The 25,214-nt window shown below is 40.8% G+C and overlaps 1 protein-coding gene across 9 annotated transcripts in view; it reads left to right on the top strand.

Annotated features, from left to right (window-relative positions):
• PIEZO2 (piezo type mechanosensitive ion channel component 2) overlaps window positions 1-11,393 on the top strand; it is a 287,618-nt gene extending 276,225 nt beyond the window's left edge. For all 9 annotated transcript variants that reach the window (XM_048939128.1, XM_048939130.1, XM_048939133.1 and 6 more), the window contains 7 exons: window positions 1,800-1,988; window positions 2,433-2,525; window positions 4,160-4,332; window positions 5,850-5,966; window positions 8,294-8,373; window positions 9,661-9,841; window positions 10,431-11,393. In XM_048939128.1, the coding sequence (XP_048795085.1) occupies window positions 1,800-1,988; window positions 2,433-2,525; window positions 4,160-4,332; window positions 5,850-5,966; window positions 8,294-8,373; window positions 9,661-9,841; window positions 10,431-10,683 (1,086 nt within the window). In that variant the 3' untranslated portion in view covers window positions 10,684-11,393. The remainder of the gene's footprint in view (window positions 1-1,799; window positions 1,989-2,432; window positions 2,526-4,159; window positions 4,333-5,849; window positions 5,967-8,293; window positions 8,374-9,660; window positions 9,842-10,430) is intronic.
• The last annotated feature ends 13,821 nt before the right edge of the window (window positions 11,394-25,214 follow it).

Below are 25,214 nucleotides of genomic sequence, written 5' to 3'. Positions count from 1 at the left end.
TATTCTGAGAGAGTTCCTGCACATCCAAAAAGAATGCAGGAAAACAGATAAATCCCCCATTTGTTTGACTAAAATTTCAGTCTCTTAAAATCATTTAAGCTTCAGCTCAAATTAAACTTGCAAATTCTGGATTCCTCATAACCGCTATAAAGATTGCAACCATATGCTTGCTTATTTTGCCAATTTGAAAAAGAAATTAAGCATTCTTTTAAGAGTGACCCAACCAGTCAGAAATGGTCCATCTGCAATGAAACAGCTGTGTTTTTAAGTGTTACTGACGTATTACTGCTTTTATTATAATCCCATCTCCTAATTGCACTTACCTTCCAAGTATGTCAATTAAATTAACTCAGAAGTGAAGTGGACACAAATCTCATAGATAGGCTTTCTCAGTATGGCTTACCTTTCTGCCATGAATAGAGCATCACCAGAGGCTTCAGGAGGCTGGAAATAATAATCCTGTTCTACATTGACCGTCCAGCATACTGCATTTTTTCACTCTGCAACAGTATTGCTCTGCATTACATCTAGCATAGAACCTCTAAGTCTAAGCTTGCATGTGTGTGCTAGTGCCATGTAGCAACATAACTACCAACAACTTTATGAGTGCTGTTTTCTTATTTGATTCTCTGTCTCCTCACATTGAGTGGTGTGCTTAAGTTCTTTGGCTCTCAGAGTCTCTGAGCTGTTCTGTAACAGCGTTAAAGGTGCCTGAACTAATCTCATACAGACAATAATATGCCCCTGGGCAATCTTGATATGGTATTTTAATGAAAACAGTGTTTTGCAGTGCAAGACAAATGTTTTGATATGATGCTTTTGAAAAGTAGCTAATTTGTTTTAAATATAGCATTGTATTACAAATCTAATACTCTCTGAGGGCTTTATGGATTCGTGTTGGAAAGCAAGAACAATTTCCTGAAGCCAAATTCCTGGCATGTGCATGAGGTGCAGTACAATTCGCTGCATATTTATTTTGCATGTGTAGTATGCAGTGTGTGAAAGGCAAGATCCTAAAACACCATACGTGTTCAGTCTTGTAAGAGAACACACCACAATAAATTAAAGTTGTGATAAGGCATTTTACAGGATGGTAATGCTATGGAAGTATTCAATCATAAGGACAATAACAGGGGGGTGAACAAGTCTTAGCAACATTGTCTGTGATGTGCAAAATGTATAATACTGCAGTAACAGTTCTACTGATTGTACATGTCTGGGAAAGGAATATATTTTTCCCCCGAATACTTTGCAGCATCTCAAGCTCTATGGTGGAAATTCTGCCTTAATGAAGTTTGTGATAAATGTTTTGGAAAGAAAAGTACAAGAAAACTGGTCTTTCCCAAAATCGTGGAGTTTGGGGTTGAGTTTTTGTTTTTGTTGGTCTGTTTCTTTGTTTGGTAGGGAGGTCATCATCATCCTGCTGTTTTAAGGAAATATTATTGCTGCTATTATTTTGTTTGTTTCCTGAAATTTCATGCTTATGCTGTTTGAGATTAAACATTCAAATTACCCAACTTTTCTCATCTTTATGGTTGTGAAGAATCAAAACAAGAGAGAGGTTTATGATATTTTTCACACCAGATGCATACTTGAAGTGGGTTTGTTTGGCACTTTTCTCTATAGTTGCCAAAATTCAGTGCCTGTAGAGGTTTGGCAAAAAATCTCAAAATAATTGGCCCAATGATGGGTAACAAATGACAGGAGATTGGAGTCCTTTAGATTCATTTACCCATCAAATAATACCAAGTGTTTCACTGATGAAAAAGACATTATTGTGTTGCTGTTTGCTTTTGCAGAGATATCCCCAACCAAGAGGCCAGAAGAAAAAGAAAGTTGTGAAGTATGGAATGGGTGGCATGATTATCGTCTTGCTGATTTGTATTGTCTGGTTCCCACTGCTCTTCATGTCTTTAATCAAATCTGTTGCAGGCATCACCAACAAGCCTCTAGATGTATCAATCACAATAACTCTAGGAGGTTATCAGGTAAAAAAGAAGCAGACCAAAAGAAGTCTGTTTTTGCACTGTATTTTCCTTGCACTGTTCCTTATTCTATGCATTGCATTTTTCCAACTGAAACTCTCCTGGCTTATGCAAGAGAACACTCAAACTCCCACGAGTGATCCCTTTTGGGTACAAAAACATCAGTTTGTAATTGGTGTAAAATATTATCTTCACTTGCCAGTTAAAAGCAGAACCAACTGGCAGTTTAATCTGAATAAATTATGCTACATCAGGGAGACTCAGGTAACTGCCTGCAGGTCCCCATGGTGAACGTGAGATAATTAAGTGGAGGTAGCTTCCTTCTTAGCAGAATACATTCATAGCCTTCTGTTGGATTGGTGGACTGTGATGCACAGGATGCTGTACTGTCTGTGTAGCAGCTGATGTGAAGTAAATGTGACAAGTGTGTGTTCTTTTGTTTCCCAGCCTATTTTTACAATGAGTGCTCAGCAGAGTCAGCTCAAGGATTTGAATCAGACTGGTTTCAGTGCATTTCTGGGAAGCTATAGGGGTAACACTGTAAGTGAAATGTAGACTACTTCATTATTTTAAAATGTATGCATGTTTCTATGGAGGATTTTTGTGTGGTTTGTTTATGTAGTCAAGTGGTCAGCAACACTGCCATCATTAGGAAGATGTGTACATAAAGGGTAATTAGTACAGGGTTGGACAGATCATTTGCCAAGGTGGGGCTGCATTATAAAGAGACAAATTACCATTAATCAAATTATCTTTGCACAAAGTTGTGGAAGACAGAAGTCCTAGTTTTCCTATCACCTGAATAAAAACCTTCCTTCTAAAGGACACAAATGTGTTCTGGTGACACATTATTTTTGGCTCTCTTAAGCCCCAAACTTCTTCCTACAGTGCATGTGGATTTCACCTTCCAGTGAGGGGCTGTGATGCCGTCAAAGAAAGTGTGTATGGCCTGGAAAAGTTTTGACATTAGAATATCTTAGTTTAAACATGGTCTCCCTATTTCATGGTGCACTGTGCCTGAAGTTATCTCAACTCTCTGTAACAAAAAAGACTGGTATTTTACAGAAACTGTTGTGTTATTAAAGTGACTGTGTTTTGATCAAATACCACTTTAAGAGAAGTGCTTCCTTCTAGCCCATTCAAGAATTAACATTTTTTAATACTAGATGCTATCAAATAGCTCAGGAGTTATAACAGTAATATTGTAATCATGATCTACTTTGAAACTCAACAGTTTCAAGTTGCCATGTCAATTGCAGACATCTTTCTGTGCTGAAAGATGCTTAACAAAAGACAGAGTACAATTTTAATAAAAATGGGAAAACTATTAAGAGGTGCAAGGTGTCTTGTGCCTACTGATTATGTCTGCCAATCCACAGCAGCAAGGCTTGGCATAATGTTTGCACAGTCATTTATATTTTGTGCTGATCACAGAATCATAGCATGGCCTAGGTTGAAAAGGACCACAGTGATCATCTAGTTTCAACCCCCTGCTATGTCAGGCAGGGTCGCCAACCACCAGACCAGGCTGCCCAGAGCCACATCCAGCCTGGCCTTGAATGCCTCCAGGGATGGGGCATCCACAAACTCCTTGGGCAACCTGTTCCAGTGCGTCACCACCCTCTGTGTGAAAAACTTCCTCCTAATATCCAACCTAAACCTCATCTTAGTTAAAACCATTCCCCCTTGTCCTATCACTATCCACCCATGTAAACAGTCGTACCCCCCTCCTGATCACTGGTAGAATTTGGAGTTTCAGTGAAGCTGCATATGAAGTATCAGAGGCACATGTCAGACTGGTATGGCCTGAAAGCTGCGTAGCCTGCTAGATCCAGAGATCCAGTATCCAAGGGGAATATTAGAAAGGATTCAAGATAAAATATAACCTACAGAGTATACCTGTTGAACATTCAAACTCATTTTGTCCAACTTGACTACTGTATTTATTCTTTGAACTGCAGAGCCATTTTTGTTTTGCCTTCCTGTGTTGGCTATGCTTTGTTTATTCCCCTCCTCATCTAAGGCCCCAGCAGGTACCTGACAGATCAATCTGTGTAAATGAATGCACTTCTGATTAATCAAGTATTTATTATTCTTCCTGATCAGGAAATATGGTTGTATGTCTTGTGAACGCCATGGCATTTAAAGTTTATTTTCCTTTTCTGCAACTACAGGCTGCTTTGCAGTTTTTAGAGGGCTATGGAAAAGAAGATATAACCCTTGCAGATCTGGAAGGGAATTCAAACTCCTTATGGACCATCAGCCCTCCCAGTAGGCAGAAAATGATACAGGGACTGCTGGATTTTTCAGCTGAGTTCACTGTAGTACTTTCATGGAGCATTCAAAGGTAATCAATATGACTGCTATAAGTCTGATGGATCATTTGCAAAGCTTTCCTTGAACAGAACAGTTCCACACTGCAAGTTTTTGTTTAGTTTTTCAGCAAATTCTATTGTATTGCAAAAAAAAAAATTTAAAGTAAGAGGAAGCAAGACAGAGGGTGGTGACCTCTGTTACATAGGAATTCTCAAGAAATAAATAGAGAAATGGAGCCACTTCCAAGTAGATGATTTTTATAAAAGCAGGGAGCAGTTCAATGGGACTCGAGGGGGAGGAGGGAAAAGTAAAAACACTTTGGTCTGTTTTAGATTGAGATGTCCAAATAAACTTTGCCTCAAACAACAACCTTGTAATCATTTATGAGAACTAAAGACTTAGACATAGTTAAGGCAGAAACCAAAGAGGAAATATAAACACCCTCTTTTTAAGGGAATCTAAAACTGATAAAAAGCTATTTTTTAAATACACGTGTACTTGGAGCCATTGTTCTGCTACCTGGCACAGATGCACTTTGTTGAGACTTCTACCTATTTAGTTGTGGTAAGTTGGCCTCAGTGAAATACTACTTTACAATCAAATTTTTGCAAGGACCGACCTAAAATATGCAGTGGCTGGATGCAGGCTGAAGCACACCAAATCACTAGGATCATTTCTTGGCTAATGTCTGCCACCTTGGACTGCTGGGCTAAGTTGGAAATGAACTGCCATTGCGGTCCCGGTATCTGCATGGATTTTTTTGAAAGTAGACATTTGGTTGTTACAGCTAACCCCAGCAAATGACCATGCTCAAGAAGAGGTCAGCTGAATCACAGTGGGAGCTCTGAATATTCTGGCTCAGTACTTTCACAGTCAAAACTAGGCTTGTAACAGATCTGCACTCTTTATTCAACTTTAATTGACGCTCCCTATTTTTCTGGAAGCATGCAGTATTAAGCTAGTGAATTACATTCCTCATACATTTCTGAACCTTATATTAATTTGCAATGCATAACTACAGACATTCATACACTGGATTTGAAAGAGACCTTTTTCACCCTCAAATTATATCCTGTGGATTATACTGCAACCATAAATGACTGAAAGTGGTAAAGGCTTACCACAGTGACCTCCCACTTTTGCTCTGTAAAGGGAAACTGCTGTCTTTCACCTAGGCCAGGAGATTGCAAGCAGCTGTAAGACGATTTCTTGTATCACTCAGGCAGCATACATGCTTTCTGCCCTTACCTATTATCTGCTGGGGGAACTTCTTAGCTGTCCCATGCAAACCAGGGCTTGTCCTGCCTTCCTGCTGCATCCTGACCACAGGGCATGACAAAAGGCAGTGTGCAGAAGCTAATCCTGGTCCAGCTACATTCTCATCTCAGGTAGAGGGTGCATGATGCTTGCTACTTAGCAAAGGTTGATATGGGCAGGATCACTGTGGTAAGACTAGTTAGATAACCAGCCTTAGTGTTCAGTGAACAAGTGCTCAGGTTCTGCTTTCAGTGTAGACTGACTGTATGTCTTCCTTTTTACTTAAAACAGAAATCTCACTCTTGGTGCCAAAGCAGAAATAGCATCAGATAAACTTACCTTTGGCCTACCAGAGCAAACCAGAAGAGATATTGCTACAATGATGTCTGGAAAGCCATTGGAAAAGGTGTAAGTTATCTTCCTTGCCTATGTATATGCAAACCTACTCCTTTTAATCCTAATTTCTTAAGGAAACAAGGCTTGTGCAGATGTATTATTTGTCTGCCCATATATCCACACAGAATCACAGAACTGCAGGATTTGGAAGAGACCTCAGAGATCACTGAGTCTAACCTTTTTCCTTAGGAAGTATCCTAAAATAGGTCACACAGATAGGTGTCCAGGTGGGTCTTGAATATCTCCACAGACAGAGACTCTGCAACTACTCTGGGCAGCCTATTCCAGTGCTCCTTTGCCCTTAATGAAAAGTTCTTCCCCACATTTGTATGGAACTTCCTATCTTCAAATTTTAGGCTACTACTCCTCCCTCATTGTTTGCAGAACTCCAAGAATCTTCAGACTTTTCCTAATCTTTCTGGTTTTAGGATCCTTCTGCAACCACAACTCTAAGCTTAGACATCCTGTAAAGTATCAGGGAGTTCTCCAAGATCAACCACCTCTAAAAAGTTTTGTAGTCTTATTTACAGAGTCCAAAAGCATTGAAGTCACAGAAAAATAACATTGCCTTAAAGGTCAGAGCTTATTTATTTGTAGTAAAAGGAGGCCAAGAACACTCTATGAATACTGGAATTCTACCATCGAACGTGGTAAAGCTACTAGTTTTTTTTTTTTTCTTTTTCTTTGATTTATTGGATAAGCACAAGTTCATTACAGTATATTCACACTTAAACTCTCCTCTGAGTTACTTGAGTTCAACTTGATTTGATGAAGTCATACTGATGAATGTTTTGTTCTAAATAACCACCAAAACCACATTCCTCATTGTTATTGAATAGCACTAGATTGGAAAGGAAGTGTTAAGTCCCTGCAATCAAAGGGTAACATCTGCAGACACTTTTGACATCAGATATTTTCCTGTAATGGAAATTTGCAAGACATAAGAACTTTTTCTTCATCTGAATATCAAACATTATTGTATGGATGTAGCCTTATAACATTAATAGCAGTGATGTCTCTCAAGTTTTAACAGTCTGGCTCTTCCCCTTCTGCCAGTGCATTATCCCTGAAGGTCATCTGATCTGATTTGTGGCCACAGGAATTGTAAAGTTAAAGCTGAGGCCAGCTGAAGAGTGAAAATTCTTGGTTCATCTGTCTTAGAAGGTGGAAGTGAGACACGCAGCAGCTTTTCTGTACCCACACAAACTTGTATGCTCAAAGAAAGTCGAAGAGACTGCTGCACATGTGATCATCATGTTTAAAATAGATTTTTTATTTTTTTTTAGCCCTGTGAGGATACAGAAATATTTCCTAGGGCAATGTAGTGACAAAGAGAGTAGGTTTTCCTCCTTTGTGGGAAGATGTAATTTATCTGTAATTCTCTCTTCGCAAAAGATGAGCAGTAACATAGAAGGTAGAGCTGTATTCGCCCATGTTACAATAATATTGTTGATTTGAGCATCTTTAATTTTGTCACAAAGAAAAAATCTTTGTGGAAACTGACAGCCATGTGACAAGTTCTGCAGGGAGTTTTCTGCCACAACTATGCTGGGACACCTTGGCTGCTGAGCTCCTACCTGTTCCCTGGGCCTGATCACAAAGGCTTTAAATTGGCCTCTGTTCCTCAATAGATTTGTCTATACAATGAAGTACTGTCAGAGGACTTCCTGAGAGCTCCTCTTTCCTAGAATTTTTCACTCACTTTAGGGGAAGTTTAGGGCAGCATCTCTGCATTTAATGAATTTTTTCATTCTCCCTCGATGCTGATAATTCATCCCACTTAAGGTGATTCAATTTTGAGTCCAATGAGGAACTTCCACAAACATCTTTCTTTTTAATTTGAAGTCCTCCATATTATACCAACTGTGAAAATATTTCGCAGTAAAATGTTCTAGGGAGAATTCTTACTCTTCAGATGTTATTTTTTAAACATTCTGTAATTCTGAAGTAGTAAATATTTTCATTACATATTTTCCTAGCTTGTTTATTACTGGGGATATGTTGCCTTTCTTTGTGCTGCTTATATAGCTGACTATAAAAGCAGCTTTGTTAAAAAGGAGAACAAAATATAAATTTTACATTCCTTGCAAACACATATGCCCCAGGTGTGTGGGATTCATGGTGTGTGAAAGGGGACATTATGGATGGAGCTCCCTGCTGAAGTACTGACAGAACATAGTTAATAAATCCAGCTAACTTTCAGATGTGACATCTGAACACTATAAAATCAGAGCTTAAGCCAAGAATTACTGGGAACTCTGTATAGCCCTGTTAGGTATTTCTAAATTATTTTAGAGGTATAAAAATATGAAATATTTGCTTTCTCGTTTTTTTTCCAGAACATTAGAAACAGTGTATCCGTACTACATCAAGGCTCCTAGTGATTCTCTGGCAAAACCCATAAAGCAGCTATTGACAGGTATGTATCCAGGCCATGGAAAACAGAGTGCAGTTGAAAAAAGTGCAACACCACTGCTAACTGTTATGGGGCACCTTGGACTGAAATACTCTTACAGTTGTTTCTACCTGATGTCTACAGGCTTGAGGAGAGACGAGAGTACAAGGCAGAAAATGCATTTGGATATACCTTAGCTTTGTATTTAACAGCAAGGAGTCTACAGATTAAAAGTACAGTTCTTTTCCTTCAAGTCTGCTTTCAGAAACTGCTTTCCCTTCTATTCTAAGAAAGTGTTGACAAGTTTCACCTCTGCAACTCTTTAATACTTTACTGCAAATACTAGCACTGCATGTCTGCAAATTAATCAGCTTGAATAATGATGTTGAATGATTGATTTTAGTTCTTCCCTACTTATTGACTCTAAAGAATCCAATTTAGATAAATAATCAAATTTCAAAGTACCCAATCAGAATGTCTAGATACTCATAGACATGCCAAGTATGTACATGTGTATATACATACATAAAACCAGTTGGATTGGAAAAGTAAGAAAAAGTTTTTGACTAAGAGTGCCTTTCTCAACAGAGGTTAAATTTGACTCGCAGATGTTTTCTTGCTCATTGTGTAGTGCATTACTGTTGAAGTGAGCATGTTATGACAAATAATTCATGAGACTGAATCTAGCTTTACTTGTAGCAATAAGTTACCAGTGCTTCACTGTCGTTAGTCACTGTGCATCCTAAAAACACCTTTTTCTTTGGATTCGTATAATGCACTTTAATGCATACACTGCTAATGTAGGGTTCTCAGAAAGCACAAGAGCCAGAGTTTAACTCCTGTTTGTGTGATCATTTATGCGTTATATTACAGTATGCTTTTCTTGATATATCTATTACACCAGAAAGTAAGTGGTAGTTTCACTTTGACATACAGAAGTTGACTATTATCCCTCCAAGTTAAATGTGCTTTAGATGTGAAATGTGGACATACTTCTTGTTATCGATTGATTGGCTTGAAAATACTTGAATGACTTGACAGGTGTACAGAAGAAAATGTAGTTGATGTCAAATATTTTATTTATTTAATGCTTAATTTATGTAAGATTAGTGTAAGGAAAGCCATAGCAGTCTAGATAGACTGTACTTTTGTACAGAAATACCGCAAACGGGATTGTAAGAGAGTTATAACAAATCTTTATTCCTACATTGCTCTGTTATTTTATCATGCCAGTTATGAAAACATCTAATAGTGATCAGTTTGACTTTTGCAATTCTTGGTATACCTATAACCATTTCCTTTTTTCAATAGACTGCAGATGGGAAAATATTACAGTTTCCCTGGTCAAAAATGTGTCTGAAGAGGGAGTTCGTGAGTGGTGGGTTTTGAATCAGCTTGGGAAAAGATACAAAACATCTGAAGAGAGCCTTGAACTCTTCATATTCAGTGATAAAGTCAGTCCTCCAAGCCTTGGATTCTTGGCTGGATATGGGTAAGAAGGAATCTAAACATAGAATTAAAATACCATAGATGAGATAGAAGGTGACTTGTTTTGTGGGTGTATGTCTGAAGCTGTTATGAAATATAGCTCCATAAATAGAGGAAGTTGGGAGACTGTGCCTCCTGAAAGATATTCCCTTCCGGCATCCTTTGGAGAGCTCCTCACATGAGTTTTATCCTGCAAGTTCGGGCAGTTGTCAGTCTGTCACCACTTTTGCACACTTTAATAAAAACGATTAGACATGAGATCTGACAGATTACTTGCATTTAGTAGCCAGAGGTTGTGAGATTTCCCTACAGCTTCCAAGCTGTAGCAGACAAGATGCAAGACTACTGTCATAATTGACTGAGGCTAAATCATTTAAGCCAGCAGCTTCAGCTGTGTATATTCTCAGCTTTCTGTTGTGTTGGAAGAGATCTTATTTTCTTTCATCCTACAGCACAGAAGAAACAAGATCCTAAATAGAAATCAATGTTCACTCTGCTGACAGACTGTACTTAACCATGTCGATGAGCTCTCTGTGATTTAGATGATCATCTTTCAAGGCACAGCTTGAACTTTTTCCATTCTTTCTTTTCAGCATCATGGGACTATACGCATCAGTCGTCCTGGTGATAGGGAAGTTCGTCCGTGAGTTTTTCAGTGGGATCTCTCACTCCATCATGTTTGAGGAGCTACCCAATGTAGACCGAATCTTGAAGTTGTGTACTGACATTTTCTTAGTGCGAGAGACTGGAGAACTGGAACTAGAGGAAGACCTGTACGCCAAACTAATCTTCCTGTATCGCTCACCAGAGACTATGATCAAGTGGACTAGGGAAAAAACTAATTGATCTCTTTGGTGTCACACTGCAAATCAAGTTGATTTCATCTGAATTTTAAAGAAAAGGAAAAGCACAATATTCTCTTAAGAGCTAAGCCTTTTATAGTTAGGTAGCGATCATTTTTCACTGAAGGAGTCCTGGAAGCTACGGCCTTTGGAATCCATGCTGCCTTTCAAATTAAGGATCAACAGTGAAGAAAGTTGGATGATTTGCTGTTTTTAATGTGCCACTCCTCTACAATCTGGGGACAGCTTTGTAATTTAATCAACAAAAAGTTTGCATCCCTGTCTGGCTAATTTAATTTTCCAGACAATAATTACCTTCAAAGAGAAAGGAAAGGAGTGAACCCACAATTGACTCTAAAGGACCTTCCTAACTTTTTCTGGAGTCATATTGGATTGTGCAATATGCTGTTGTACGTCACTGACTTTCAAGCTACAAGTTCTGAGACAGTGACTAGCCTTCAGGACACCCAAGACCCAGGGCCACAGTGGGAACTGCATTCTAGCCATACCCATTTGTAGAAAAGCAGAGATTTTGATGTATAAAGGACACCGCGGACAAACCTCTGCTAGCAAAAAGGATACAAATTACAATCTCTTTAAATGCCTTATTTTATTTGTACAGTCACAGAAAACATTTCCACCAAACATCAATGACTCAGGAAAAAAAAAAAAACAGCAACTGAAACTTGACATTTTGTCGAGGGTAACTAAAGGCTAGAATAATTATAGTGAAATATTGGGATGTTCTGCTAGGCCATTTTCTCCAGAGTTACTGCTTTCCATTAGATAAGAAAAGAAAGTGAATTCAATGACCTAAGGAGCTACGTCATTTCTTATAATCCTTTAAAAACTGAATAGTGTGTGCTTCTCTCTGCTCCCCATGACATGCTTTTCCCCATTTCGATGACTTAAGGCAACCATTGTTTTGCTGTTAGCTGATACTCTTCTTCCAGTGTTTCAGGTATAGGAAAACATTTACATATTCCAAGTCACATTTTTTTACATCTGAGACAGGTTTGTTTTTTGTTTTTTGTTTTTTTTTAAGTTCCCAAATGTAGACATGCATATGAGCTTGAAAACTGGCCTTTTTTTCTTAAATTACTATTATTAGTGACACAAATGGCTCAATAGAGATCATTGTAGCATGAAAATTTACATTTGCAATGTAGATTTCATTCCATGTTAAAAATTATTGAGAAAAAAAAAAAAATCATTGAGTGGGTAAGGTATATTAAAAGGGTATATTGTGTAGTTTTGATTCAGTAATGACTTAAAATAAAGCACATGTTGCAAAGTCATTTCAGAAGTATTTTTTCCTCTGCCTTTTTACATGAAATGGGAAAAGTTTGACATTCTTCTAACTCTGTGACAAATAAATCTCTTTCCTGTAGTTAGCTGGTATTTATTATATGAATAATTAGTTAATCGCCAGAATGAAAATAATACAAAAATTTGCTGGCACATTTTACTGCAGAAGTTCATAAAACAGCAAAATTGAATGAAGTTGCAACATACTCTGCTCAGTGCTTCCATGATAAATACTGTCACATCCATTCTATACTGTGAAAACTAACATTTTGGGCACCACGAAGTGCACAAAATAAAAGTCGCTTCATCATATTGTAACAATAAAATCATTTGGTGACTGGAACTCACTGGAAGACAACCTGATTTCCTCTAAGTGTAATGGAAAGCTGGCAGCATTCCCTGGTGGAGAGTTTTGTTCCATTTCTTCCACACAACCTGTGAATGAAAAACAAAGTGTACAGGGCAGCCCTGATGTAGGATCTAACACAGACGCTTTGTGGTCAGATGCATCCTTACCTGTGTGTTCAGTGATTTTGAGGAGGCAACACTGGGAGAGAGATGTGAAGGGTGTGATATGGTTCTGAAAGTAGCAGTACCAGCAGCAGAACCATACTGGCCATAGTTGGACTTGGCTGACTTTCTAGCTCCCTCTCTTTAACAAACAGGCACTTACTTTCTGGTGAGAAAACTCTGCAGAATCAGCTGTACAGTTTTTTGAGCTTTGCAGAAATGTTCTGCACTTTCTTTCATTGATCGATCAAACTTTGAAAATAAAAGTATTCTTCTGTTGTGAGGTTTTTTTTGTTTTGTTTTTTCAAAACAACACACAGTAAAATTGGCAACCTATGGACTGGATAAGGAACTGGAACAGGTGGAAACTGTACTGATAGTCTCCATCCAACCATCCTGCTAAAGCTGAACTGCCAGCTACTTTCTAAAGGCATCCTTTAGGAAATCAGTACTGGGGCCACTACCATTTAATGTCTTCATTAACAGTCTGGAGGAGAACACAGAGCACACTCTCAGCAAGATTGAGGACAACACCAAATCTGGAGCTGTTTATAATGTATATTTGTCAACTGCCCTTCTGAAGAAAGAGGAGAGAAATTGATAGAATGGAAGACATGACTGCTTTTCAAAGGGACTTAAGGATGCTGGTGGCACGAACAGACACATGCTTCATGAAGTTCAAATAAGGCAAAGCAAAGCTCTACATCTGATATCGACTCAGCCCATGCAATTCAGACCAGCTAGTGAGCTTCAAACAGCTTTGAAATAAAAAGACCCAGCAGGGAGGAGGAGGGTGAATGGAAACGTCACATATATAGCAGCAGTGTATCCCTGATGCAAAGAAAGCCAGCAGCACAGTGAGCTCATTTACAAAAGCACAGCTGCAAATCAGGGGAGTTTATTAGTCCCCTCCAATCAGCACTCATGAGACCACATCTGGAGAACTGCATCCAGGTTTGGGATCCCCAGTGAGAGAAAGACTCTGTCATACAGGCATGAGTCTGGCAGAGTGCTGGAGGACAGAAAATGTGAGGAGAGACTGAGGCAGCTGGGCCTGTTTAGCCTTAAAAAACACACTGGAGCCTGCAGCTAGCTGATGGCAAGGCACACAGGAGGATGAGCTAGGCTATGGAGTTACAAAAGGATAGATGTGCCGAGAGGCAAGCGATAGAAATTGCAGCAAGAGAGTATCCAAGTAGATATAAAGAAAATTATTTCTCCTACCACGGAGGTAGTCAAGCACTGGAACAAGAGCACAGAGTTTTTGGTTCCTCAGCCTCAGAATTTTTCCAAACTTCCAATCTGAACTAAGTCATTATTTTAGGATTCTGTTATGGACACAGCAGCTCACTGAAGAGGATGTATTTGCTGCTAGATGAGGCTTGAAATGGTAGAATAAAAACATAGATCCAAAATAACAGTATTGTACAGAAATGTGTACTGACAGTCAGTTAAACCCATACATCCAATTTTGAAAGGCTGAGCCCAGGCAGTGAAAGGTCTTGATTTCTCTTTTTCAACCTTATAATCAAGAACTTGTGTCTCTCAGAATAACATAAGCCCTGATCTGTGTGGATGGACTGAATTGGATTAAATGGCCTTTCAGAAGGTCACCATCTCCGAGGGACAGGAACAAATCCTTGTGACTATTTTCTTAGGTTTTAGGACTCCTCCCCATCTTTCTCAGTGCAAGAGCAGCTTCTCAGAGGAACAAATCTAGAGAAGAAACAGCTTGAAATGATGGCTGTCTTGCAGCTCCCATCAAGGCATATTATGCTTACCACGTATTCATGGCATTGAGATTGACACAACCAGCACGATGCACAAATTTACTCAAGTACAATGCCTCTCTTTAGCTGGCATGAAGGCTGCTTTCCAAGGTGGTGCCACAAGCACTCACTGAGTGTGCCTTGTTTCTTTGGGAAATTATAGCATGGTGTACTTCAAGGCCCAAACCCTGAAGATGCAGAAGCAGGCATGGAGGGAGGAGGCCATGACTGATGAGATCTAATGTTGATACCCTTACCCTGAGCTCTTCACAGGTGTGGTGAATACTCTGTCCAGTGTGTGTCTGGAGCATTCCCTGAGTGTTTGCTTTCCAGAAAACCTTACTGAAACACTACCAAGATGTCCCCAGTTACCAATTCTCTTTTGCAATTAAATGAATATAACTGAATTAAAACAGATGAAAACGGGCCTCTGCATGGACAGTTTCTGTTTTAGCTCCACTCCTCTACAGGAAAAAGGCACGCAGCTGAGGGGCCCAAGAGAAGCCCAAGATACTTTCTTATGTCTCATGTTCCCACAAACACTTTTCAAACCATAGCAACTGCTCTTTTTTTTCTTTTTTTTTTTTTTTTAAACCCAGTATTCCAATGAGATGAAAGATGAAGTGATATTTTTTTCTTCATCTGGAAGAAGTGAGAGCAACAACCAGTAGCTCTTCCCAGCTGTCATCACAACCTTAACAGAAAACATTCTCACACTGCTCTTCTCCCTTGTAAACCCAGGGGCCTCCTGCAGCAAGCATCAAGCACTATACTGTAGATGATCCAGTTGGCCATAGCTGCAAGTTTGGCTGCCCTGACACACTACAGGCTGTGCTGAACTTCTTTTTTTTCCCTCACCACAGTCACGTTTTGTTTTGGATACAGCACGTCATACAGTGACCACGAATTTGTGGCAAGCACCACCCTGGACATCCCTCAGTGACAAATGTGGTTGGATATGGACTCAAGGCCATTTATTCCCATCCAACCCAGCCATACTAACAGGTAAGGCATTTGATTACTGTGGGCATTTTAGCAGCCAACTGTAAGGTGACAAGGAGCTGACTGTAAATTTGGTAAAGTTTTCCTGCCATTTCAAATAGTCTGGTTTGGAAGACTAGGAAAACAGCATAGCCAAGGAGGTGGCATCACATTTATTGAAGTTTCAAATATATTCTACCTATGTCTCCCAGTTCCTAAATTCTCTTGCTGTTTCCTGATTTCCATGCAAAATATATATGTATTTTTTTAAAAAGTGAAAAAAGAAAAACAAGCTTCACTTGCCAAAATATTTTTGCTTCTAGAATTTGGGATTAAATTTCATGGTGAGAATGATGAGCAAAAACTAAGACTGCACTCCCAAGGTATGGTTGAAAATGAGACATATCTAGAACTTGCATTTCTGTTGGCCATTTCTTTAGTCCTTTCAGGAGTTGAAACAAAATCCCTCTTCTCTTTGCTTATTTTCTTTACTCTAAGACAGCAGAATAACCACCAGCATTTGATCTCCTGGACCTCTGTTGGGTCAAGGGAACCACAGAGTGGTTTGGGTTGGAAAGGACCTTTAAGATGATCTAATTCCAACCTCCTGCTATAGGCAAGATCACCTCCATCTTGACCAGGTGGCTCAAAGACCCATCCAGCCTGGCCTTGAATACTTCCAGGGAGGGAGCATCCACAACCTCTCTGGGCAACATGTTCCAGTGTAAATAATTTCTTCCTAATACTTAGTCTAAATCTACCCTCTCCCAGTTTAAAGCCATTCCCCCTTGTCCTGTTGCTACGTGCCCTTATAAGAAGTCCCTCCCCATCTTTCCTGTAGGCCCCCTTCAGGTACTGGAAGGCCACTATTAAGTTCCCCCGTCTCTTCCTCAGGCTGAAGAACCACAGCTCTCTCAACCTGTCCTCATACAGCAGGTGCTCCAGCCCTCTGATCATTGTGGCCCTCCTCTGGACCTGCTCCAGTAGCTCTACATCCTTCTTGTGTTGGCCCTGGAACTGGACAACAAGGTCAACAAGTTCCCTTTCCCGGCCAACAAGTGCATTTATTCTCATGATGTCTCCATCCATAGCATTGAAATAACTGTTCAGAAAACAGCAGGATAAGCAAATTTCAGCTGCAGTCCATTCTTCTCAGTCTTGCTGTAGAAATGTCTGTGGTAGCAGTATTATTTTTTTTTAAGTTAATGCAAAGCTGTTGGCCTCAATAGCACAAAAAACATGTTAGCAGTGAGCATCCCAAAAATCCCACTTGTTTGTGTGATGAAGCATATCACTCAGCTCCCAGTGTTTAATCAAAGAATTCAGAGTTATTCCTGACTTATTAAACTGGTTAACCCCTGGGCAATGCTGTAAAACTGCAGCTGTTCTGCATGGCATCACATAGTAATAGTACTTAATTTTTGTGCAACCCCCTACAACCTCATTCTGTGCTACATCTCATGATATTGTGCTGCCCAGACAGATTACATGATTGTATTGCCATATGTACAGACAATAGGTATACAAAGGTTAGGCTTAGTAAGATTATTGCAATGGAAAGATAATCAAAATAAATGGGAATGCTCACCAAAGTCATAGGCTCGCAGTAAACTCCACAGGCAGTAATCTCCAGAAGACATACTTCCTCAGTGCCAGTCAGCTCTTAAATGGGATCTGAAGAGGTGGAGGCTCTCACAGGCTCCCCCCTTCCGTTATCACAGATGAATTGCCTTCACCTGTGCTCCTGCAGCTGACTCATTGCTTGCCTCAGGTGGTCAATCAGAGGATCAGGCCGTGATCAACAGTTCCCATACACTATGGAAGACCAGGGTCAGTGTTAGAAATCCAAAATCACACTGTCTCCTGTACTGTATCACAGAATAAGGATGAGCTTCAAACACAGAACCATGTTACCTGGCCTGAAAAAGAAAAAAAGGCAAATGGGATTATGCAGTAATGCTTTCTCTTGTTTTCATTCTGGGTGTACAGCTTACCACCAGCTGAGCACAGAGTGCTCATTGCCATTGACTTTAGAGATGAGCAGAAATACAGATGGAATTGGTTTTGGTTGTCTCATTCAAAGGGAAGCTTTAAAAAAAAATGAGATTGAGGAACAAATAGATGTGAAAAACCACAAGGAACGTTTCTATCTACCAATTGCTTTGCTATAAAAAGTCCAACCAGGCCAAATAAGGTATATTACTTCCATCTGCTTCAAAGGGGCACTTAGAGGACAAAAATTGTCATGTTTGCATGGCTTGACTCTGCTCCCACTCTTCCTTGTGTCTAACAAGAACAGGATGCCATTTACTGCTGGGCCCCCTGTCCCTTGTCGCCAACCAAGTCTTATATGTGTCAGCACCTAGATCCCCTTCACTGCCTCCTAAACATCTGAATGAATTCACAGCTGCCAGGGCCCTGCTATAGAGCAAGCAAAGTCAGCGAGCCTGGGCTCTTCCTCCCTGGTGGTTTCATCCCTCTCCATCCCAAAGTGATATACCCCACGGGCAGGGTCCTGCTTCTGTACTGAGCACAGGGCACCAATGGAGACCAAGCAAGAATTGTCCTTGGAAATGGCACCTTTGTGAAGTGGCCCCAGTGAAACACTGAGCAAATCTCACAGAGCAAAAGATACAGTCATGTAAAATGAGATGACTGAAGGTAATCTGTGTGTGCAAGGAGACAAAACGCATTTCAGATGGTTTTTGAATCATCCTTTTTTTGATGTTTATCGTTTGAGCTATTTCTTTTGTTCTATTCAGTCCATCTGGTAATTAGCTCATGATGTGTGGATTCAAAACACATACTTAGTACTTTGATGATGAAGTAATATTTCTCTTGCTTGTTTTGCCTAAACAGACTCCACAGCCATTCCCTCAGGGCTGTGGGATTTCTGTAGCTACTTCAATTACTTTTGACTTTAAAAAAAAATGAATTGGTGGTCTTGTTCAGGGGCCAAATGGCAGGAAGGGCCAAATGACAGGGTCTCCACAAGGGTTTCTGACAGATGCTGAATCTTCTGTGCTGCAGCCTGAGGAAGGTGGATGCTCAGAATGCAGCCATAGCATTTCTCTTTTTCCCTGCTCATCCATTCCCAGGCTTGACCTCAGCTGACTGAGTGTGGGTTCAGATGTCCCCAAATTCCTTCCAAAGGCATGCAGGAATGTGTTCCCTATGATGCATGTTTACTCAAAATGTCCTGGGCAGAGGATGCAAGCACAGAGAAAGATGGACAGCCCAAAGAGAGAGTGCTGCTTTCTGCTGAGCTCTGTAGGATCAACGCTGATACAGCTGACCTTGTAGCAGCCTGGAGAAGCCGTTTCTACATCTGCAGGCTAAAGCCTTGTCCTTTTTCCTGTGGCCAGGCTCACTGACACCCATGCACTGATCTCAGGCTCCTGTGTGGGGACCGTGGGAACAATGCCCCTCCCGCTATAAGCAAGCAAAAATCAGGCTCACAATCACATGAGGAACCTGAACACCCATAAATCTCGATGACTTGCATCCCAGAGCCCTGAGGGAACTGGCTGACGTAGTCACCAAGCCACTTTCAGTGATATTTGAAAAGTTGTGGCAATAAGGGGAAGTCTCTGGATTGCATCTAAAGAAGCATGGCCAGCAGGTCTAGGGAGGTGATCCTGCCTCTCTGCACTGGTGAGACTTCCCCTGGAGTACTGCATCCAGATGTGGAGTCCTCAGCACAGGAGAGACACAGACCTGTTGGAGCATGTCCAGAGGAGGGTCACAAAAATGATCCCAGGGATGGAACACCTCCCTACAAGGACAGGCTGAGAGAGCTGGGGTTGTTCAGTCTGGACAAGAGAAGGCTCCAAGGAGGCCTGATAGAGGCCTTTCAGTATCTAAAGGGGGATTGTAAGAAAGAAGGGGACAGACACTTTAGCAGGGTCTGCTGTGATAAAATAAGGGCAAATGGTTTCATAACTAAAACAAGGGAGATTCAGACTGGATGTAAGGAAGAAGGTTTTTTTTTATGATAAGTGACACTGGAACAGGTTACCCAGAGATGTGGTGGATGCCCTGTCTCTGGAGACACTCAAGGTCAGGCTGGATGGGGCTCTGAGCAATTTGATCTAGCTGTAGGTATCCCTGTTCATTGCAGGGGAGTTGGACTAGATGGTCCGTAAGGGTCCCTTCCATCTCAAACAATTCTATGATTCTGTGATTCTAAAGAGGAAGCCACAAAAGCAACAGAGATGGCATCTTCCCTGCCAGCTGCCTTTGACCAATAAGTTGGAGTATTTCCTTGCAGAATGCTGAGGCTTTCTTCATTCCCAAATACAAAAACACAAGCTATTAGAAAAAGGATGAAGGGACTGGAGGGAGCGGGCCAGCTCAAGCACTCCAACACTACCAAGATGAAAGGATGTAAAGCTTATTCTAAGAGCTTTTCTGCCTTGCAGCTCAGTTGTATTTACCTTGAAAGAAATTAGGTTCGCTTAAAGGTCTTCATAGACAGCATAGTCATTTTGAAATGTATTGTTCTTGGCCATGTATTGCTCTCCATCAGAACCATTCAATATGTAAACAGTTGTAGGCACAATACTATAGCACTTCATCTGTTAGAGTCCCAAAACTATTCCTAATGTGGGCAAGAAAGGACAGTTATTTAACTGGCATCTGGGGCCGCAATTCAACACAGTATCTAGAAGTAGAAAACACATGCTCATATTTGGCTGTTCACTTGTTGGGAGACATTTCTCAGATCACAACTACAAGTAACAGACGGAGGGAAAGTTCTTCAAAAAGTCCGCTCTCGGTGTTCCCAGGGGCCACAAGAACAACCCTTCCTCCTCTACCTGCCTGCAAGCTGCATGCCTGCTCTGAGAGGAAAGTATTTTAAGGCATATGGGTAATCTCCAAGGCAGAACACCCGCATGGACAAGATGAAGTGCTCAGGAAAGAGTGATATTCTGAAAGTTTTTTTTTTTTTTCTTCTTCAGCCCCAAAAGTTCTAGTAAGATTATAAAACCAAGGCAATATACATACACACATACACAAACTTGCTGAGGAAAGAAGGCTGATCAATTAACACTTATGCTCATGCTCCATATACACTGAGGACAAAGCAGACTGCCAGCTCAGGCACTCTGCACTGGGCATCTTTCTCCAGCAAATGGGCATGGAGCCCAAGCGCTAATGGAGGAGGCTTTGGGACACACCTGAAGCTGTGTACATGAATACCCTCATCCAAGCACAATTCTCAGCCCTGCTAGTTGTAGACATCTGGTGCAGCTTTCTCTCATATTTTCTTTGTCCAAGTTAAAGGCAAACACACGGCAACGTGCAGTTTCAGTCATCTCAAAGCATGTTGGCATCGTTACTTGGATACTATGGCAACAGGTAATATGGAAAAATGACACAAGGGTGACCAGGCAGAAACATAAGGGACTGTTACAGAAAAGAACATCAGCTTTACCTCTGTGAAAAAAATCAAATGCAACAACTGCTGTTTACAGAAACATGTTTTCTGTTTCAGTTGGCAACATCTATCTCCAAAAACATTCTTCCTTTGCAATTATACGTTCATCTGGAAGGACCACAAAGCACAGAGGTTTGCCAGCTCTCAGTGCACTGCATCTTGCTACTTACTTTGAGCTAAAGCTTTTTTATTTTTTCTTCATCAGTTTTCCCAACCTGTTCTTATGAAAGCTATTGAGGCGGATCAAAATAGATCAAGGACTGTTGAACCTAATAAGCGGCACAATTTGGCTGCACTTTACCAAGATTCAGACTCTGGGAGTCAGCCTGAGCCAGCACTCTTAGTTTATGACTTTCAAAAGCCCATCTCCCATGGCTATAGTTGAATTCCATCAACAGATGTAAACTGCCATATTGTTATGTGAGTAACTCCTACCTTGTATAAGCCCCACAAAAAAAGGAAGAAGAAATTGATGGGATAGCACTGGGGATGGTGAAATGAGAGATGGCTCTTTAGGGTGACCAAGGCAGCTGCACATCCATAGCTCACTGGGACTCTGCATTAAGTCTGCAGATGCTATTCATGATCACACAGAGTCCAGCTTTGCTGGAGTACCCAGCACTGCTGATGCAAGGGTGCCAAGACTGCTGGAGAGCAGATCCTGATCCAGGTGCACTCGGCTTTCAGACAGGCAGATGCTACCAGAGATGGGCTGTGGAACAGGGATAGGGGCTCCTCTTCTCCTGCCATGTGGAGGTGTGTAGGTGTGTTTTAATGCTGTTACCTAGTGGAGGAAAAATAAAGCTTGGCAAATCACTTCTCTTTCTTTGTAATAAAAGATGTGTGCTACATTTAAGTAAGGCTTGGCAAGAAGTTTTTCATTTGTATAGCTAGAGTCCAGGCCACTTGAGGAATGATTTGAACTTTCATGCAGTTTAAAAAGCTATATATGCTTATGTTGTTGACATAACAATTAAGACATTTACTCACAGGTAGTATTTATAGCCTTATTCAGTTTATATGTTTAATGGAACAGTCAGATTGAGAAATCAGACTTACAGAAGTCAAAAGTCTAAAGTGTGGATTCCCAAAGCAACTGTAACTTATAACCCACTTCCACATAAAACCAGAAGAGTACTGGTTGGGTTGATGAGTGCAGTACAATTCTCAATTTCTTTTTTTTTTTGGAAGAACACTCTTGCAGCCAGTGGAATACTAACCAAACACTGAGCTGCAGTGCAAGCACCTGCTTGTTTCAGTTTCTGGAAGGCACTCCTAGACCTCACCTTCTCTCCAAGCTGTTACCAACCAATAAACAAGTGCAGCTGAACTCCCTCATGCATGCTGCGCAGCTCATCCACTCTCTACTTGGCCATCTCTTGCAATGGCCACAGTCATAGATAAATGAATGAAACAAACAAAAAAAAGGACCAAAGGACTCACTCAGCTGCTGTAGTCATTGTAGTTATTCCGTAGGCTGTTTCTGCTGATACACTATTGCACCTGGTCCTGCATCGTGCACACATACTGAGAACACCAGCAGCAGGAAAAATAAAATACCCGTTACAGAAGAGATGCCTACAAGACCCACTGTGCTGCATTATAAAGCATGAAAACTAACCCCTTCCAGCAGTAATCACTAACACGAGTTTTCCAGACTGTTACTATCAAGACTTGATGCAATTCATGTTCCAGGCCAAAGGAAAGGTTGAGCATTGATCAACATCAAGATCTAAAATAGGAGACCCCTCTTCCCACACCACTCCTCCACCCGCACACTCCCCTTCTGCTTCTGGCAGTCGCCACACTGCTCGCTGGGATCCAGCTCAAGGGACAAACATACATTTAATGGTGTTTCCTGACCTCAGATCTAGTCTTTGGAAGCAATATTAAGCAGAATTTGGGAACAATTATGAAGAGACAGAGAGACTTGGGGTGGTTAAAAGGAGAGCTAAGTACTGTAAAGAAGATGGAGTCAGACTCCTTTGCAAGTCACATCATGACCGGAAGAGAGGCAGCAGAGACAGGTTACAACACTAGAAATTCCCACTGAATGTGAGAAACTGAGGTGTTGATTGTTGTTTTTTGTTTTGTTTTGTTCTGTTATTTTCTACCATGAGGCATTTCCATCCTTTATGGCAAGCCATACTCAGCCAGATGATCCCAGGCAACATGATTCAGCTGCAAGACTGGTCTGCCCAAGACAGGGGCTGCCCTGGGACCTCCAAGAATGCTCCCAACCCAAATGGTCCTGTGGTCTTTATCTCTGGGTCTCACTTTGTGCTCCACTGGTCCCAAAGCCCGTTGTCTTGCTATGAAGACACCCTATTTAATTTTTCTCTCCTTGTCTGTGTCAGCCTCTGTTCTAAAAGACATCTGTAACACACTATCTTCTTGCTCCATCTCCTGGGGAAGTGTTATTTCTTCAGACTGTTCCTGTAGAGAGTAGTGGTTGCACTAGGATGTAGTTACTACTTCTTAAATCTGTCCAGGTGCTGATTTCAGCTGATAAAATGGCCGAGAGTGGTTTTCAACAGGACTTACAGTGCTGTCAAAAACAACGTTTGGGTGAAACTTTATTACTGATGAAATTCTTCAGAAGTCAGCAACTAAACCAGATGCTGCAGCCCACTCCTCCAAGGCCTTACAGACATCGTTCTTTTTGACAGTCATAGCACGCCCCTCCCTTCCTCTCTGTGCCCTGAGTGTGTACTGGCTGTGAGAAAAGAAGGGAAAAAAGTTATTTTTGGCTTTCCACTTTTTATGGCATTCCTATCCCATAAAACTCTTTGGAGCTGTGTGCTTCACCCCGGGTCAGAATGAAATAGGTTCAGAAATCGCAATGAAATTTCAGCTCAATGCTGAAATCCAAATCGGTTTTTCAGGCAACATTCCCTCTATGGGAGCTTTCTCAGTGATGGGAGGGATGAGTTTGGAGCCGCACCGTGTGCAGGGCAGAAATGTAGACATGATGGTACGGGTGGGTGAGCAGGGACATAGTGGGAAGGTTGGTAGGACAATAACAGTTTCCTTCTGGGGGCTTCTCATCTCTCCAGTCATTCCTCAGTGAAAGATTGGCCATGCATGGCCATGGGTGCCATGAAGCAATCAGATTTAAAGATTTAAACTCTTCGGAGTTTTTTATGGCACTGATATTCAGTGTATTGTCTTAAAGCTTGACATCTGCTGACTTAAAGTACATAACAGAGGCACAAGCCCCAGAGCAGAATAGAAATCTTCTATTTACAAATGTTTTATGGAACAGGTTCATGACATAATTGTCTGAGATTTTTTTGAGTTTCATCTTAAAAATAAAGCAGAATAAAATAAAATAAACAAATAGCAACAACAAAATATTCATTTTAACTGAATCATCACAGAAGTCTCTCCAAACACCATTCAGCACCTAATCAAGTGTAGGATAAGGCAAATACCCTAAGGAGAGTAATTAGCTTCTAGAAAATGCAGGTTATGTGAGTAATACAAATCATATCCTTTATCCTTTCATTCTTCAGTAACATAAGGCACAAATGACCTACAAGCTGCTGAACTACAAATACAATGACAAGGAAAGACCCTTGGTTAGGCAAATAGGTTTGACTCTGGGTGGAACACCAATACATCTTCTCCGGGCTCCCAGGGAACAACGTTTGTAATGGAACAAGCAGGAGAACTTAGAGGAAAACCAATGGAAAAGAGGGGATGTGGGTTGTGTTTATGTCTGTTAACTCTTTTGAAATAATTTTGATAGAAGAATTAAGCCTACTTTAGAGAGGGGAATGTATTATTGATGAATGCATTTCAATAAGCAAGGAATAAAATGTAGATACTTCTTCAGCATCCCAGAGACAGGTAATGCCCCAGAAAAAGAATCAGAAACTAGCAGAAAAAAAGAAGTTATTGCTGAGTGATGTGTTAATTTTTAACTGGATTGCAGAGATTATACACAGATCATCTCACTAAAATGGAAATAATCCCCAGGACTTCTTGGAGCTTCAAAAAAGGCTGTAATTTCGAGACAGAAGACCAGATCTTCTTTCAGCCCAACATTTTTCCAGGACAAGCAGAGGGAGTTGCCCATTCTCCTGCCTCATTTAACTTTCAGGCTTACTTCCAGAGCCAGCAAGTTTGTACAGCCCAGTCTCTCTGTGCTCACCACTGCTTATTTGCTGCTGCCACGGTCTAAGATAGATAATAAGACTTGTGTGAACATGAAAGATTAGAGTTAGTCCTAGCTAAGCCAACTGAAACAGATCTACCCCAATGCCTAAATGAGGCAAATAGCACTAATGCACACAGAAGGAAAGTGACAGAAGCATTAGCCAGATCTTCCTCTGAAATGCACAGAGCAATGGGAGTGCTAGACAGACACACATTGAAGGAAAAGTAAAAATAAACAAATAAGTAATCAAGGATGGAAATCTGGCATCAGCTAGGATCAGACAGTGATGGTACAAGCCGGTACTTGAAAAGCATAGATGTAATGATTTGAGTTTTGACATCAATACAAGTTTATCTGAAGAAGTC

This window comes from Lagopus muta, chromosome 3 (genome assembly GCF_023343835.1).
Source record: "Lagopus muta isolate bLagMut1 chromosome 3, bLagMut1 primary, whole genome shotgun sequence".
NCBI lineage: Eukaryota > Metazoa > Chordata > Aves > Galliformes > Phasianidae > Lagopus > Lagopus muta.
Note: the sequence above shows the minus strand (reverse complement) of the source record. Positions and strands in the feature narration are given on the sequence as shown.